This window comes from Barbus barbus, assembly GCF_936440315.1.
Source record: "Barbus barbus genome assembly, chromosome: 44".
Lineage (NCBI taxonomy): Eukaryota > Metazoa > Chordata > Actinopteri > Cypriniformes > Cyprinidae > Barbus > Barbus barbus.
Genome location: NC_136722.1, coordinates 14508921 through 14527648, shown reverse-complemented (window position 1 = coordinate 14527648; position 18728 = coordinate 14508921). Strand labels below are relative to the sequence as shown.

The following is an 18728-nucleotide window of genomic DNA, read 5'->3' as shown; positions in this document are numbered from 1 at the left end:
TGTCAAATTTTAAAACCCAGTGTGGCCCTTGAGCCAAAAAGTTTGCCCACCCCTGGGCTACACAGACCACAGACACACAGGTAGAGCCTGTGTGTCTGTGTAGCAGATGCACATTGCACATCTGCGCACGCAACTTTCTCTCTCGCGCGTGCCGGTCACCACAACACAGCAAGCAGGCAAAGCACACGGCACGCAAACTATATATAGCCTATTTAGTTTTTCTTAGTTACAAACCCGAACCCGACGCTGTTCAATAAACATGAACCCGAACCCGACCCGAAACCCGCACATTTTTCGGGACCCGTCGGGCTCGTGTCGGGTAGCAGACTTCTACTTCCTGTATGCTGGTCAAACCACTGATTTTGGTGGACAAAAATGTTAATAGGCTATTTTAAAACAAAATTGCTTCACTTTAAATTAAACTGAATTCTGACAATGCTGTAAACATAATTAGACAAATATTGTATAATATTCTATATACGGAACCAAAACGCCCTATACCATGTAAACAAAAAATGATTTCCTCCACAGTCAACTTCCCAGCGTAATCGCAGCGGAAATGCCCATATTTGGTCAACGTGTTTTTAAGTGCTCGTGACTCCATTGGCTGTACGTGTATTTGCTATTTCGTCATTTCTCTGACTCACGTTTTTTTGCGAATATTTCCTCATCTTCACATGTAGTTGTTTAGTGTATTATACTGCGTAGCATACTACAGTCCGTGTTTTTTTTTCATTTCCCTCAGTTGATCGGTATCGTCAGAAAATGACACCTTATTATATTTAACTTTTATATCACTTTCTCTTCTCGAGTTAAACGCGGAGATTAACAACTTTAGTTTTTGTAACAGTCAGATTTTGCCATAAATATGGCATCAAAATCAAGTATAGACTATGAGGCGATTCCAGTAACAGCTTTAAACTGCAGTGTCCGAAAGAAACTGGGGCTGTATTTGAATCCAGCAAACACAGTGGCAGCAGACTGGAGGACAGTCGCCGAAATAATGGACTTTACCTACCTGGAGATCAAAAACTTGGAGAAAAGAGACTATCCCTTTGAAAAGGTCTTAACGGAGTGGGAAACTCGTCCAGAGGCAACAGTAGCAAATCTACTGTCGATTTTAGAAAAAGCTGAAAGGAAAGATGCTATATCTGACCTCAAAGAAATTATAGGTATGTCAACAAGATTTTATTTATATAATACTATATGTGATAAATGAATACTAAAAACATATTTAGTATTATAACTATAGTATGTTTTATTATGTACATGCTTGAAATAATTCAAATGAATTAATTTAAATGCTTTATGGTCACATTATTATCAGTATTGTTTTCCATGTCAGTTAAAAATATCAATTTACAAAAGGAAAGGAAAATAACAGAACAGAATTTAACTGTTTTATGTAACAGTTATTTTAACCCAGAAGCAGAAAAATTTGTATGAAATTTCACATTTTATTGCAGTTCTTGTCCACTCAAACAAAAGTTGTCTGTTTATTGAATCATCTTTTCAGGAAATTAAGCCATATCCCTAAAAAAGAAGGACAAAAATAAATCTCCAAAGAGCATAATTGAGAAAAGAATGACTCATTCTGAGTACAGGACAATGTGACCATTTAACACAAATGAAATGGCTTTCATTATTTTGGACAACAGAGAAGATCTCCAACTAAGTGTTGTTGTTGGTGTTTGTGCACAGATGATGACTGCAGGAAGTATTTGGAAAGACAACAGAGGAAACCTGTCCAGGTTCCAGTGGTGGACAGCTGTGGGCCGCGCACACAGGAGCGAGAAGGCATCACGCTGTATGATGATCCACTAGGTGAGTTTTCCCTGTTCTTTCTGAATGCACTGTGGAGTTGGTTGTGTAGCAGATCACCAAACTAATCATTGTCTTCACTGGACAGGACTGACACCGGAGACCTTTGATGCTTTCATCTGCTATTGTCAGAGTGACATCCAGTTTGTGCACGAGATGATCAAACAGTTAGAACAGACTGAACGCAACCTGAAGCTGTGTGTCTTTGACCGAGACGTGCTTCCTGGCACGTGTGTCTGGACCATCGCCAGTGAGCTCATAGAGAAAAGGCAAGTTGGTTTGGGGTTATTTATCATCCAATATTCACTTAAAGTTAATCTTTAAAAAATATAATAATAATAATAATTTAATAACAATTTTAGTTGTAAATTTAACCATATAAAAATGAATATCCATTCATAATATTGCTGTGGTGATTTTCTTTTTTTTCTTCCTTTTTTAAACATAATAGTCTACAACAGTAATATCAGTCATTTATTGTGTGTCAGTCATAAAATAATTATTTTAAAAGTCTGCTTTTGGTATTGGCCAGCAGAATTGTAATATCTGTGCATTCCTTGTTATTATTATTATTATATGCATTTTATACATGTATAAATTCTTGAAGAATTGTTTAAAATCTTTAAACGTTTGTGATCAGTTGTAATAATTTTTTTTGCCCTTTAGGTGCAAGAGGATGGTGGTGGTCATTTCTGATGACTATCTGGACAGTGATGCATGTGACTTTCAGACTAAGTTTGCACTCAGCCTTTGCCCAGGTACAACATTTTTCTTAATACTTTTTTAAGTTGCATTGCAATTTTTATTACTAGCTCATTAGGGCCAAAGCACTGTTCGAAGAGCCCTATTGATTTTATGTCAAGTTTTGTCAACTTAACATGCTTAAACCTGATATTTGAAACACACACCAGAGTTGGAAGCAATAAACGTAGTGCATATGTCATACATAAATGCACAAAACTCTACATTTTACAATCAAACAATCAAGCAGTTAAGATTTGCTGTATAGTATATGTTGCTTTAAGTGAGTATATGGGTTGAAAGTTGAAAAGGAAGTAGCAGGAAGTCTGTCTCTTACAATGGCTTTGAAATAGTCCTCCTAAATTTACTTGCTTAAAAGCACGTCCATTGTTTGCCTAATGATTGAGCCCATCATTACTGTTTGGAGCTATATTTCAGTCATTGAACTCTCCAGTTGTTGTGATATATCTGTGCAAAACTGTGCTGAAGTATGCATTTCATGTCATTAAATCTGAAGGCTAATGCAGCTAGAAAAGCAGCACAGAAACTCTCGTAACAGTTTGACTTTTGTCTCTGCTGCAGGAGCCCGCTCTAAACGTCTAATCCCTGTTGTCTACAAGTCCATGAAGAAGCCTTTTCCCAGCATTCTCCGTTTTCTGACCATCTGTGATTACACTAGACCCTGCACACAGACCTGGTTCTGGACCCGGCTGGCCAAAGCACTCTCACTGCCCTGATCTTTTCTATAGACGCTGTTAAAGGTTTACTATGCAGTCGTCACTGGGTAAAGCTATTCTCTAGAGGATGAAGGGAAAATACCTTAAGTGATTTTTGCTTGATTGGGAGAGTTTCTCAGACTCAGTAGTGAGTCCATCTTATGAACATGTCAAGAAAGGTACTTTTTGTGGTATTTATGGCAAATACGTCTGCCTTAATCAAAAGGTTGCTCAGTTTCCAAAGCAAATCCCTACAAACGGTTATTATTTAGTTTCTCGTCTTGTTCGAAATGTGCAGAAGTGTGTTTTTGTTGAGTGTTTTTGCATATGAAATCTGAAAGTGCATCAGCTATTTCATTTTACCTATGATTTGCTATCGCTAAACTTTAATTGAAGCTTTTTGAAGTGGTGTATGTAGTAGTATGGTATGGGCTCATAAGAAACACTTTTGTTCGGATGTTTTAATTTGTCTTTTATACTGGCAGTGTTTTGTGTTATAAAATATTAATGTAAAATATATTTCTGTGTTATGTTTGCTCTGCTGTTTGACATGAACATTGTTGCTCAGCATTTTTCAGTATCAGCTTAATACAGATTTACAGATCTGAATCTTTATCTCGGCCACACAGTCATGCTTGATTTACCATGTTTCAGTACCTTAATCTTTCTTTGACGGCACATGATCTTCAACTGGCTTCAATCTGTTAGATCAGACTTTGCTTTATATGAAAACAACAGAAATGTATATTGTTATCACACATTTTACAGCATTATACATACAGATGGATATATATTGGCTGCATATAGCATTAATGATTACTCAAAAATGTATTCATTTTTCAGTGTCATTTTTGTGTATGAAGATCAAGTTGCCACATTTACCACACATCCTGTTGGTGGAAACTCTTTCTACTGAAGCACTGAAAAAAAACTTCTGAAGCTCTTTAGAAAAGCCAATGAGTAGTAACCTCTGCTGCAAACCTTACAGATTGTAAGATAGGGGTGTGTGTGTGTGTGTGTGTGAGATTTACAGCACACTTTGTTTATTTTTTTATCAAACATGTTTGGTTATTGATTGTACAGACTGTGGGGTTGATACTATGAATAAAGTACCTATTGAGTTTCTACTTAAAAACTGACCACTGAACCAGTGATAGTGAAGCACAGCATTTGTAATGTCTCACATTTTTAAATCACATAATAAAATTCTATTTAGTTTTTGTCGTGTCCCGGGTATCTTCTATCATGGACTTTATTAAAGTATTCTTGAGAATATGGTTGCAGTTGATCCTCATTAAATAGAATTTTCCTGTGTTTTCAATTTTACTTTTCATTCTACTCTTTTGTAACATCCCTTTACAAAAAGTAAAGAAATAGGACTACTGTAAGGTGGGAGGAGTTTGATCCAGATCTAACCACGCCCCTGGATCTTGTGTTCTGCAGTGAGGACCATCTCCTGCAAGATGGCGGCGCCCTTATAAAAGCTATAACAAAACATCCTTTTTTCTTTAAATGGTTTCATTAATCGTGTTTGTTTTATATTTTTTCAATTAATGTGGAAATCACTTGACTGACTGCTTCACTTCCACTTTAACTCAAGGCAGTTGCCAGGCATACGTTTTCCGTGGTTTGCTGGTTTCACTTTAACAGTTCATATTTTATAATTAATTTACAGAAATATTATAACAATATCAAAGGATAGTTAAAAAAATAAATAACAGAATTATGTATTTTCAGGTCGACACCATGAAACTTCAGTCGACTAACCCAAATCATTATTAGTTCCATAATGTCAGGCATTCTGTTAATTTAACTTTTTATATTTATTTATTTATTTTATTTTTTTTTTTAAAGAAAAGATTAAATTCTTAGAAATACTTTTTGAAGAATGGTCCATGTTCTGTTTATGCCACGAGATGGCAGTATAATAAACCGTAAAAAAGGCCACCGGCCACAATGCATTTTTCTAAATAAATAAATAAAAGATACGTTTAATGGAACTATGGCTGATTTGTCACCAGTTATGTGCCCTGAGTGAATGTACCAGTTTGTGCATAGAACGAAAAGAATAAATTATACAATTAACGTTGCTTGATTATTCTTCTTACTTAAATTTAATTTCTCATATAAAAAAAATCTACTAAATAATAGTAATCATATTAATACATTTATTTTTAATATTGCAAAATCATATTACGAAATATCACAAATTTATAGGAGTAATATTAACTAGTAACTGTGATATTTTGGCGGAATCTAGTTACAAAACTAGAGATAGATAAGAAGGTAATTACACACTCAAGATGGCCGACTATCGCGTCCGTCAGTGTGCAGGAATGCGGTGGGCGGGGCTATAGGCGCTAGTGGCAAAGTTTGGGATGATAGAAAGGCTGTTGAAGATAGTCGCGGAGAGGAGCTGGAATGCTACTGCTCTGCGGATTACAGTAACATTTACACGTTGTTTTCTATAAGCACCCAACTCTAGTGCTTGGATTCAGCTGGATCTAAATAAAGGTACGCAATCCTGAGAGAGATGTCGGAGGACCTGAGCTCCCAACCCTGGTCCATCAACAAGGATGACTATGAGCTGCAGGAGGTGATCGGTGAGTGTGTACCTTCTGCCATAGCCGGTCAATACATGGCATCGTGTGCCTGTAGACACCAGTTGTATTTAGCTGCAAACGCTGCGTAAAAATAAGTTGGGCTTGTTGTTGTCCAGGGTAACGTTAACAGTTAGGTTGCTGGCGGTTCTGTAGGTATGAAGCTTTAAAGGATGTATTTTAACCGGGATTTGGGTTTTTAAACAAATTGGCAGTTGTTAAGAACACGTGACATTGGATTTAAACGCTCAAAAAGGCTTAAAAGCTAGTGAGTTAAATAGGTGTCTGCAAAAGACTCAAACCTCCACTTCAGATGTCAAGCCTGTCACGTATGCTAACTTCAACTCTCTCTCTCTCTCTCTCTCTCTCTCTCTCTCTCTCTCTCTCTCTCTCAAAATAAGCATATTTAACTGTTTCACCATTTTACTGAAATTCTGAAGGTGTCGAGGAAGTTTAATGGCGCTCATGTAAATAGCCAGTGGACATATAGTTTTATGTATAGTTTGCATTTCAGACTGCCACAAAACAGCAAAATTATTCTGCACGCGACAACGCCTCATTCTGCTGATAAGCCTGAGCAGCACGTGCAGTAAAGCTCCTTTAGTAATGAAAGCCTTGTATTTTGCTGCTTTAATATTCTTAATATCTTGATATATATATAATATAAAATATCACGTATATTAGGCTACAAATGTTAATATTATTAAATATTATACATAGACATAAACCTATTGGTTGACAACATTGTGCAATCTATAATCCAGGTACCGCCCACTTTTGCTGCTGGTTAAAAAACTGCTTACTGACTAAATGCCCAGCATTAGTTTACACATGACTGTCAAAACATTTCGTAGAGTGAGCATAGTCTGCTTAATTTAGAACCGAGTCAAATGTCAGACCGGTGAGAACCCCTTTTCATTTTGGGCCTCAAAAACCCTCATATACTGTCATAAACCAGGCTTCACGGTTTACACGCTGTATTGATGTGCGCATGCCCAGTAGCGCCATACGTATCACTTCTAGCCTTAACCCTTCAGTTGTCGCGTGCACGCGCAGACCCTTTACTAACCCTTTACATACTCCGTTTTATAGGGGCCTGATATTATAAACGCTTACAGGCCTGTGCACATACTTTACTTTTTAAAAATGTATTTAGTTTGCGTTAAGAAAAAAAAACGTGTATGTGTATCAAAAGTTTTGAATATTTAGATGAATTTGGGATGTTTTTTTGAAAGAAACATCTGTTATAAGTCAAGGCTGCATTTATTTGATCAAAACCACTGTAATGTTGTGAAATATTAGTACAACTTTAAATAACAAATTTCTATTGTAATATATTTTAAAATGGAATTTTTTTCTGTGGTTGCAGTTGAGTCTTCATTACTCCAGTCTTCAGTGTCACATGATTCTTCAGAAACCATTGTAATATGCTGATTTGGCGCTCGGTTATTGTTATAATAAATTATTATGGTCTGCAAATATTAATAATGACTTATGCAGTGTTGAAAAGTTACAACAAATAGAAAGGTTATTTTAAATTTAATAATAGTTCAAAATAATACTGTTGTTAATTTGTCAAGTAGGCCTAATTGCAGCCTTGTGAAGCATAAGATACTTATTTATCTTAAAAAAAACAAAAACTAAATCCAATTATTCTAAAATGTTGACCAGTAGTGTATATATTAAACACGCTCATGCCATAGCTCATGCCATTCATTAACTGTAATTACCCCCCATATATCATGTTTTTGATGGCAATTCTGTATGATCTTTTTATTTTAGCTAGCAAACAAAGCAACTCTGTGTAGACTGGTGGTTAAAGGTTTATTCTGGGGACTGAAAGGTTAAAGAAAGGATGCACTGAAAAATATATTAAACACAAGGTTTCTCCAGAGGGAGGTTTCTGTAATAATAAATGCACCATATGTGGCTTAACAGAGTCCACCACCCCCTTGTTTTGTGGCCATAAAGAGACAGTCATATGCTGTAATTCTTTTTGATGATCCATGACTCTGTCCAGAGAGTGAGTTTTACAGCCAGGCAGTATAACGGCACTACAGAGGTTCTCCAAATCTGCTTTCTAGGCATGATCGACTCCCATGTGTAACTCTCTTCATTCTATGAATGTTTTATTGACTGTAACTGCATTGTTTTGGTTACTGGTTGGTTTAATCTTGTTACATCGCAGGTTTTAGCATGAGATTACCTCTATACGCAGTCACTGGAGTGCTGGAAGAGTCATCTGATACCTGACATATATCTTTCCAGGGCTTTAGACCCCAAAGGAAGGTTTTCCACACAGCTTTTTACATGTTCCATGTTTTGACAAGGTTTTAATAGTTTTCAAAGCTGTAAAGCTCTTGCCAGAGGAACTCATAATACAGTCCAAACATTTACCACTTTAGTATAGAAGTAGTCAATTAGGCTAATTACATTGTTAATATGCTCCTATAGGTTCATGTTTTCAAAATGCAAAAGAGAGAGAGACAGAGACTGGTCAAACCTGTCTGTGGTGCCACCTCTTTTGACTCATCAGCTCTAAAGTACCCCACACCTTGAACATTTCAACTCCAGGAGGAAAAATATCTTATCTTTCATGCTTTACATATTTGAATTCACAAGAATGACTTTGATTTCTGATCTCAGCTTTAAAATGTAATTTAATTAAAATGTAGCCTTAGTTTGGACTTGTCTTTTAATAAGTCTTCAAAGTTTCTGCTTTGTTTTTGTAAGCTCTAGTTTCCTCAAAAGATTTAGTTATTACCCCTAAATTCTTGGAAAGAGACTGTATGTGTCCCTGTGAGGGTATGTTGTGCCCTCTAGCATGCACCTTCAGAATTGCTTCTTTGTTGAAACCTGGCATGTGACGTGACATGCCAAAACAGGAGTTCATGCTAGAGGCGAGTTTGATTGTAGACCTTCTGGAGTTCAAAATTAAGGTTGGACACCTTAAGATTTAGTTCTGTTGGTTCTTTCTGTTGCTGTAATCATACTGTACTTTAAAGTTGCATGAAACAATATTAAATGTGTTCTGAGTTTGTCACACTACAGAAAAATGTGTTATTAACCACCCAGCCAAATTTTAATGCTAAAAACGGCCAAATAAATCAAATCAAAATCTTGAAAAAAAATATTCTCTGCTTTCAAATGCGGGGGTGTGTGTCCACCTTCATTATTATGGTGGTTGTTAGTATGATAAACGTAGGAAACAGATTTTAGGAGCACTGTGCGTTGTTGAATTTACTGGTTAAAAAAAAAAATTGTAAGTTACAGTTATTCTGTAAATAATAATAATATGGTTCCTTTTTACTGTATTTTCTTCTTTTTTTTACAAAATTATTCTGGCAACCACAGCTGCCAAATTGTTTTGTTGAAACAGTTGATGTTTCATAAATTTGATTAATTCATTAATTGATTATTAATTGATTTATTTCAGTTTTTGGTGAAATTACAAATTTCATGTTTCAGTAAACAATCATTTGTGTTCATCACTTCAATCCTAAATATACCAAATCATGAATTGAGAAGTCTTGATATGGATTTACACAATGGTATAGGTTTGATAAGCATAGGAGTTTGTTGCTCTTCTATCGCATCATTGGGCTCATTTTATGCTGCTTAGCACTTCTGTGTATCTGAATCCTTATGTAAACTGGCCAGTGGTTTTGAGCCCAGCTGGAAGCTGTAGTTGCTGACCAGGGCAGCTTTTATGAAGGCCCTGTATTCTTGTATTCCAAGTATTGCTTCTGTTGGTTTAGAGAAATGCACTGAAAGAAAGAATGACCTTATGTAAAATAAAATAAGCAGTTTGTTTTCATCATCCACTTTATAATTATTAATAGTGCTTGCTAAGCAAAGCATTACTATTACTATTGCTCATACTTACAGTTAGAGGTCTGAACACACCCCTGATCGTAAGTATTAAAGCTCAGTAAATCATCCTTCACCATTGTGCTGTAAACATGAATGATACCTCAGATAGTTCATAAGCCATCAGACCTCTGACTTTTTTCTTGGCGGACAATAAAATGGCAATACAGTAAAAGTTGACTCTGACAAATATTATTGAAAAAATTGCATTTTTGACATGTTTGCCTTAATAATTTTGTAATAAATTAATAAAACAATTGAGACAACAATTGCAGTGACGTCAACATCTGCAGTATGTAGGATACAGTATGCTTCACCTCCCATTGCTTTCATGAGAAATACTGAGTAAGCTCTCTGTTCGCAGAATTGGAGCTGAAGGCACATGTTCTTTCCATTAAAAGCGTGACTTTTTGAATGGAGTTTAAATTAGTCAACGTTTCCTTTTGTCTTCCAGCCAAGGATGGGTTTGTCTGATTCGTTTCGACCCTGGTACTGTTGATTACAGACAAAGAGTTGCTTTAACTGGATCTCATTGTATTAAACCATATAGTCCAGGAGGATTTCCCAGGTACTTCTGTTTCTCCATTCTCCTCTGGAAAGTTCCCCATGTGTGAGTTTGGAGCACACTCAGCAGAACCATTGTATTTGTATCTTCCCAGGGGAATTGGAGACTTGTTATTGCACTGATCCTAGCTGTTCTTTCCACCACAGAGAGTGAAGACTCTCATCGGATGGAGTCAGACCCATGGAAAAAGGCCCGATCTCCTTTTCGCTGTTCTAGACTGGAAATGTTTGATTATTGTTGTTGGAAATGTCTGTGAGGTAAAAAACGAAGCTGTGTTTGTCAGTGTTGACTGAAATTCCTTTTGCTTTTCGATAATTGCATAAATATGGGCCATTTGATTGATTCAACCGTTAACCGTTTTTGAATGATTCATTAAAAAGACCAGATAAAAAGTGTCATTAATTCCTGAACTTGTTCCAGAGTAATTTTTTTTTGTTGTGTATGCTTTTGGTTCAGTAAAAAGAACCAGTTGAATAATAATAATTCAATAATTATATGAATAATTTGTTTGTGAATCACGCTACACTGAATCGCTTAAAAGAACCAGCTCATTTGAGACATTTTCTTCATGAATTGGACTGCGCTGGTTGTATTGTGGTCGCTTCGGATTTTGTTAAAAGGACCAGTTCAAATTAGTCATTTGATTGCGAGTCTGGCTGTACTGGTTATGTTGTATGTTTTTAAATTAATTCACTAAAAGAAACCTATCCATATCTGACTACTCTGATTGTGAATCAGGCTTCATTGGTTGCACTGCATGTTTTTGAATCTCTTGAAAGAACCAGCTCATTTTAGACATTTTCTTCATGAATTGGACTACGCTTTTAGTTCAAAGAACCAGTTCATATGAATCATTTGTTTGGGAGTCAGGCTGCACTGTATGTTTCTGATTCACCAGAAAGAACCAGTTTATATGAATCCTTTTCTAAATGAATCTGGTTACACTGGTTGTGCTTGTGCTTATATTTTTTGATTCACTAAAAGATCCAGTTCATATGAGTCACTTTGTCCCACAGTTGTACTATACTGGTTGTGCTGTATGTTTTTGATTCAGTAAAAAATATCTAGTTCATGTGAGTGACTTTCTTCATCAATTGGAGTGCTTTAGATTCAGTAAAAAGTATTCAGTCATTGTGTTTGTTCACCGGACGAGACTGGTTACGCTGTATGCGTTTGATTAATTAAAAAGAACTGGTTTATGTGAGTCATTTGTTCAGGAATTGGACTACAATGGTCGTGTTTTGCTATTGTATTGTGGTACAAGAACATAAAAGGGAATTGCAAGGTTTTGCAAAAATCATGCTTCGTCATACTTGGCAAAAGTTGAAAGTGACACAACACATTCCACCAGTTGTTGTACTTGTCGAAATCTAATTCACCCTCAAAGTGAATCTTACGCATTCCTGTGGATCAGGTGCTCCATTAGGGGTGTGCGATATGACGATTTTTGATCGTGGACGATAAAAATGTCTCCATGATCTGCTTTTGAAGAAATATCGTAGTATCGCGCTACCGCGCACATTGTCAAATACAGTTCTGGCGCCGCCGTCTCTATGTACTGTACAACACGACATACAGCAGTAGAGTTACTCTGACAGGACACTGCACTTATTCGCGATCGCAAAAGTACATTATTTGCATACAAGCCTTGCTGGTTAAATGTTTAATTCGCGCGCTGGTCTGACGTGTGCTTGTTCTGAGCGCATACACCTGAAGCACGCGCACTAAAACGCCTGTCTAACAGCGCCTGATTACTCAACTAAGTTATATTTTGCGCTAATACTGTCAAAACACACAAGGTTACATACAGACTGAGTTGGTTATCTCTAAAATGAAAGTAAATAGTTAAGAGAGAAACGGATGCGTGCCTGTATATTAGATGCGTGCAGCTCTTAAAGGGACAGGACACTAAACATGCTGTCGACTGTCATTAAAGGGATAGTTCACCCTAAAATTTAATTTGTCATTATTTACTCACTCACATGTTGTCCCAAACCTCTATTAATTTCTTGTGCTGAACCCAAAATAAGATATTTTGAAGAATGAGGGTTTGGTTTTCCACCTTCTTCAAAATAGCATTTATGTTCAGCAGAAGAAAGAAACTCATTCCGGTTTAAAACAACTTTTGAGTAAATGATGATATAAAAATACAACATTATGACAGAATTGACAGACAGATGACAGAATATTAATTTGTGGGGGAACTATTCATTTAACGTTAACAAAACGCAAAAGAGAAAAATCACTCACTATTCTTGACTGAAAAACTTTAATACAGTTGCTTTAGGAATCAGTCTATCTAGTGTTTTACTTTTATATTTGTTCATTCAATTTCATTGAATGCTCTGCTAAATACACCTATTGTACCTGGAAATAAAGCACTGTTTGTTTTATTTGTATATTATGTGTATTTGTAATGTGTATCTTTGTTCTTATTTTTTAATAAGAAAAATAAAATAATGACAGATTTTTTATCTTCGCCCACTTTGGCCTAAATATCTGCCATGCATCTTTGTCTTTCTAGTTTGGCTGTAATGCTCAGACAACTTGTAAAACCAAAATAGTAAAACTAACAAAGAATCGTGATAAAAATCGTGAATCGTGATATTTCTATAAAAAATCGTGATATGATATTTTTCCCATATCGCCCACCCCTATGCTCCATTAGAGCTTTTCTCTAGGAAGCGCCCTAAGTGTGACATGTCTCAGTGCGGCCCAGAATAGTGTGTGGAATGCAAGCCCAGGAAATGTAATAAAGAACTCCTGATGTGAGAGAACAGGCTGGCTCAAGGTAGCACAATCAGACAACTGTGCATGAAGGAACACATTCAAACCGCTCAGCCTATTTCAGATGTTGGTCTATTGGGCCATCCACTGCAAAGTAGACAAATTCAACACTTTGTCCTTTATGGGCTGCTGATTTTGATTTTGACACATACAGTTTCTTTAAAATTTACCTTTCAAGTGTCACACTCCCTTTTAGACCATTTAACTATGCTGAATTCCCTCTTCATTTTATAACAAAAGTGTGCGTGGCCAAATGAACCTTTTTTTTTTTTTTTTTTTCCTCTTGACAACTGGCTTTGAATTCAAAATGGCTAGTTAATGTGTGATACTGGAAAGTAATTGAAGGCTATTAACCTTTATCTCCTCTTAAACTCCCTCATGAAGTTAACATCCTCTCGAATGAGGGACATCAAGTTTAGAGGGAGGAAGAAATAAATCATTATTCAAAGTTTATTAAACATTGGATCATATCCATTGTGTTTTTCAGTCTTCAGGCACATGTGGTCAGACATGTTTATCTCAGTCAGCATTTGCCTGACCAAATGAATCAACCTTGATTTAGGGCTGCACGATTCTTGCTAAAATGTGAATCACGATTTTTCTCCATGGGAATTGAGATCACGATTCTCTTACACGATTCTAATTTTTTCAACCAAAATGTATTGCAATCAAGTACAAAAAAACACAAAAAAAACCCCACAGGACATTCAGTATAATAAAGTGCCGGAGTAACAAAAAATTGTCCCTTTTCTTTATTTTAGACCCCTTAAAGTGAATAATTTTAAAGCTTTAAGTTGAACATAAGAGAACATTTACAATAATAAGTAAAAATATTCACATTCACACGGGACGTCGGCGTCAACGCCTCTCGTTTACTTTGAATGGAGTGACGTCAAGCGTTGCCGAACTGAATTGTGGGTCCCTCGCGTTGCTTCACTGGCGTTGCACGCGGCAGAAGTTGAAAACTTTTCAACTTTTCAAGCGCCAACGCAGGCGTCAGCCAATCAGATCGCCTTATGCAAATACCGTAGCGCAGACGCTAGCCAATCCTGTTCATGCAGCACCAGAAAAGTATGTGATTTGGCTGTTATCACTCTGACGGCGCGTCAGCACCAGAGCCGTTGAGAAACTCCCATAGGCTTCCATAGGAACTTAGGAATGCGGAAATAAAGCGTGTCATGGAGCAGCCAATAGTTCCAAACAACTGATAGTTTCAGCATTGAAGCCCATTCAATTCAATGCTTCTCAAGCACAGTCACAAGAAATTTGAGGAAATTACAGCATTTTTTGCCATTTTAACGCATTAGTTTACCTCTCGGAAATCTGACCAGTAATTGTATTTTATGAAACGCGTTATAGTTAATGTTTGTTTTTAGATAATAGGCAGTATATGCTATATTTGCAGTTAGATAACGTGGCTATATTATAAAATAAAATATTTTGATGAATACAGTTGGTTGCCTTTTTTATTTTGAAGTATTTGCAAAACTTAAATTTACATTTTTTTTTCATTTACATTTAGCAGACGCTTTTATCCAAAGCGACTTACAGTGTAGAAGCAAACAGACCAACGAAAGAGCAAAAAAATACAGGTCTCAGTTAGTCTAGCACAGTTCACATAGCAATGAGTTTTTTAAATAAATATAAATAAATACATAGAATAGAATATGTAAGTGCTAGTATTAATTAGTCAGATGGTGGCGAAAAAGATGTCTTTAGATGTTTATTTTTTTTAAATGGCTAAAACAATTTCTAGCATTTTTCTAGCATTCATTGATATTCACTTGTGTATGCATATTGTATCTTATATTTTAACAATATTGTATTAAAATGTGAATAATAGATGACCATAGATGAAGAAATATATATTAATACAATAACACGTTTTACATACCAATTAGATTTCTTATACTCTTTAAATAAGCATAATTTATTTCATCATTGGTCTGCACATCCACAGGAATAAGTCTAACACAAAAACACACAAAGTCATGCCTCAAGTCTCCAATCTTTATTAAGCAGTTTACACTATTTATACTTTGCATACAAAGAAATGTTACCGCCTTATCCTGTGTGTTGCATTGTACTATGATTTTACTCCATAGTTAAACAAGAAAAACCAATTAATATTATTTCCATTAAACTCCACAGACAAAATGCTACTATCAGTGTATTAAACAAATTAATCAATGGACATTTTGTGTTAATAATTGCCGGAAAATGCTGCAAATATACCCGCTGTTGTTGTCTGACCCGATTAATCTCATTCAAACCAAGTGCGGAGTTGCTTGGAACTATTGAGAGCTCCATGAACCACGTGACCGTGCGGCGGCGAGATCAAAGCGTGTTGCAACTCTGTTTCTCGGCTCTGGTCAGCAACAAGCTTCAGACACGCCCTCCGTCAAGCGTTGATGCTGACGCCCCGTTGAAGCAGCGCTGCGCAGAATGATCACCGTATGACATCAAAGTACCGCAAGAGCGATTTGAATGCATAGGATCCAACTGCTTTCTTACCGCTCTCGTGGTACTTTGATGTCATACGGTGGTCATTCTGCGAACGCGCCGTTTAGGTCTGCCGCCTTGTTACACGTCACGTGAGTGACAGCGGAACGTGCCCAATGAGGGAGAGGAGAAAAGTGATCGAGATTTATGATTGATTGGTGAATTAATAGTGTTTTGTTGTTGTGTGAGTGTGACCAATAACACGTGAATGCCCATGATCTGAATGCAGGGAAATACACGGAAGTGAATCGCCGTCATTTAGAAATGAGATCGCATTTATGTGTGAATCGAGATCGTGATTTTTTTTTTTTTTTTTTTTTTTTTCTTTTTTTTTTTCCGATTAATCGTGCAGCCCTACCTTGATTAAAAGTAGATGTAAATCCGGTTGTTCTGTGGATAATCGAGGAAGCAACCATACAACATTAGTTGGTGGCTCTTGATTCTGTAACCTGGTAACATAATATTGAATGATTCAATTCAGAAACCAGTAACTGGCCTCCATAAAATCCTGCTGCTGTGCTGCAGATGTCCACAGAAACTCTTCTTTTGGGGTATTTTCAGAGTCTGTGACCCTAACAAGAAAACAGCACTTTATTGCACCTAACACACCTGCAATATTAACAGCTAATAACTGACCAGATGAAAATATGTCTTTGATGTCCACTTCATGGCTGTTATCAATAATTTATCGTTTATATAATGAAGTATCAAGGAGATTTTATTATATTTGTTATTGGGTTGCTAGGCTGCTTGTGCTGTTGTATTACTTCCTTCTCCGTGATGTATTTGATGAGTTTATTAGAGACCGAAGGAAGTTAAGAAGCACTCAGCAGTAAAACAAGATTAGAAATTGAAACGTTTGATAGACGCTAACTGTTCAAAAGTTTGGGGTTAGTAAGATTTTTAATGTTGTTGAAAGAAGTCCCTTTTGCTCACCAAGGCTGCATGTATTTGATCAAAAATACAGTAAAAACAGTAATATTGTGAAATATTACTGCAATTTAAAATAACTGTCTTTTGACAGTCTTCAGTGTCACGTGATCCTTCAGAAATTATTCTGATACTGAATTATGCTGATTTCCTGCTCAAGAAATGTTTCTTATTGAACTTAAATGGTTGTTCTGCTTAATATGTTAGTGGAAACCAAACTTTTGAACAGTTTTGAACTTTTTTTGCCGCAGAAATTAAGAAATTACTTTGTCGTGCAATTTATGATGTAGGTTTAGAATCATAAGCTTTATAGATGCAGCACATTATAGTTCTCACTGTCTTTCTGTTTGTCTAATTGTCAATCTTTTTCAGCTGAAATATTTTCTTTTGGGACATGCATGGTCAACTTTAGTACAGTCTTCTCCGAATCATCCTTAACAACTGATTGTTTGTTTTACAGTAGGAATTTATATTTAAACTCACGCTGTTGGCTCAGCCAACTCTATCTTCTTTCCAACTGGGGAGCTGCGCTTCTTTATGTATGGCATAGGGTCTCACATATAGCTCGATACTGTGATTGATGAACGTTGAACATCCCGACTGAACTGTTACTCACAGCTGGCACTCTGAGGGCCGTGGTGGGGACCAGCATCCTGCTGGAGGCCATAGCATACAGGCCAGGATGTGATTAATGGGATCGCTGTCAGCACATTTTGGTTACATTCTAGCTATCAGATTCTTCAGTGAATGAATTTGGCTGTACACTAGCTAGTCAGGGTCATTCAGTGCTGTTGTTTTTACCAGAAAATGAAAATTGCTGTCAGATTGTTTTTTTCTTCTAATTCATGGTGCTCTGCTGGTGCAATCAAAAAGTTAAACAATGAGTACTTTGTTATTATTAGGCCATATGGAGTTCAGGTAGATGATTAAAGACGATTAACCTCATTAATGCACTCTGGAGATTAACCTCAGCAGTAAAGTTGAAAGCCAAGTATAGCTCAAATCCTTTGACTGATAGTCTGTTAGGATTTAATAGTCTTCTCTCATGAATGTCCAATGCTACAGTGACAAGAGGAATGTTTGATTTAGCATTTAGCTGTCAGCTCTTCTCCAACACTTTCCCAGAGAGTAAGTGTAATGACTTAAATGTTACTGTTTAGTGAGCAATTATTTTTATGTTAAAGTGTCTGAAAACAAATATGCTGAACCAATCGTTATATTTCTCCTTTTTGTCAGAGGAATAATAATTTGTCATTCATGCAGCAATAAAGTATAACATTTTGTAATATAACACAGCATTATGAAAATAGTAATTAATAGTTATTACTGATTGTAAAATAATTTAATTGTTAAAAAAAAATCTACTTTTTGACAGTAATAATCATTCATCATCCATACAAATATAACATTTTATTAACATAATATAGCATTATTATTATTATTATTATTAATTCATTATAATCATATTATTTTTATTTAACGGAGTAATAGTCATTTATCGTTCATACAACAGTAAAGTATACAATTTAAAATATAACATTGCTTTATGAAAATAATAATAAAATTATTATTATAAATTATTAGGGCCGGGACTTTATCGCGTTAATTTAGATTAATTAATTACACAAAAATAACGCGTTAATTTTTTTTAACGCATTTTAATCGCACTTATTTTTGCACCACGGAACGTTTCTCACTGGATGAGTTTCGGCGGACCGATTATACTGGAGCACCAACTAGCGTTCAGAATTCCAAGAACGCAAAGAACGGACTTGCGTTCTCGTGGAGACCGGTCTTGCCAGGCTTCCTTGGAAGAACGAACTCGGAAGGACGCGAGAACACAGAACGCACACTTATGAGAACTGAGATGTCCTGCTTAACTGACCGCATAGTCTCAGCATAAGAAACGGCCAATGAACAATAAATATTACAAAATGTCATAACTTATTAAAACATTTCATACTATTATAGATATTACTTTCATATAATTGTATTGTTTTATTTTACAGCGTTATATGTTTTACTGTTCAGATTCATTTTAATATGCCAATAAAAATGCAGAATTTCTCCGGGTCTTATAACTTTATTAAAATTAACCAAAACAAAACGATAAATGTTTACTTTCAACTTGAAGAGCCGTTAAGTATTTGTGAGAGCGACTTTAAAGCTTACAGGCTTCCGTACACCGGCCACCCA

The 18728-nt window shown here is 36.0% G+C and overlaps 2 protein-coding genes across 5 annotated transcripts in view; both read left to right on the top strand.

Annotated features, from left to right (window-relative positions):
* The first annotated feature begins 137 nt into the window (after window positions 1-137).
* On the top strand, window positions 138-5071 carry LOC306862994 (myeloid differentiation primary response protein MyD88). Its single transcript, XM_079406128.1, has 5 exons — window positions 138-1172; window positions 1702-1824; window positions 1910-2090; window positions 2488-2579; window positions 3145-5071. Exons 1-5 carry the CDS (start codon window positions 869-871, stop codon window positions 3297-3299), a joined length of 855 nt encoding a protein of 284 aa, XP_079262254.1. The 5' UTR covers window positions 138-868; the 3' UTR covers window positions 3300-5071.
* Window positions 5072-5627: 556 nt separating this feature from the next.
* LOC306863098 (serine/threonine-protein kinase OSR1-like) overlaps window positions 5628-18728 on the top strand; it is a 48769-nt gene continuing 35668 nt past the window's right edge. For 3 of the 4 annotated variants that reach the window (XR_013783641.1, XM_079406278.1, XM_079406276.1), the window contains exon 1: window positions 5634-5881. Coding sequence is in view for 3 of the 4 variants with exons in the window: in XM_079406278.1 (XP_079262404.1) it covers window positions 5812-5881 (70 nt within the window). In the remaining variant the exon portion in view is untranslated. Of the gene's footprint in view, window positions 5882-18728 lie in introns of all 4 variants that reach the window. The other variant, XM_079406277.1, reaches the window with a different exon arrangement.

Excerpts from the sequence above, each read along its gene's own strand:
- LOC306862994 (XM_079406128.1), top strand. The coding sequence starts at position 869 with ATGGCATCAAAATCAAGTATAGACTATGAGGCGATTCCAGTAACAGCT. Across the intron at positions 1,173-1,701 it reads TGACCTCAAAGAAATTATAG|ATGATGACTGCAGGAAGTAT; the intron begins GTATGTCAACAA and ends GTTTGTGCACAG. Across the intron at positions 1,825-1,909 it reads GCTGTATGATGATCCACTAG|GACTGACACCGGAGACCTTT; the intron begins GTGAGTTTTCCC and ends TTCACTGGACAG.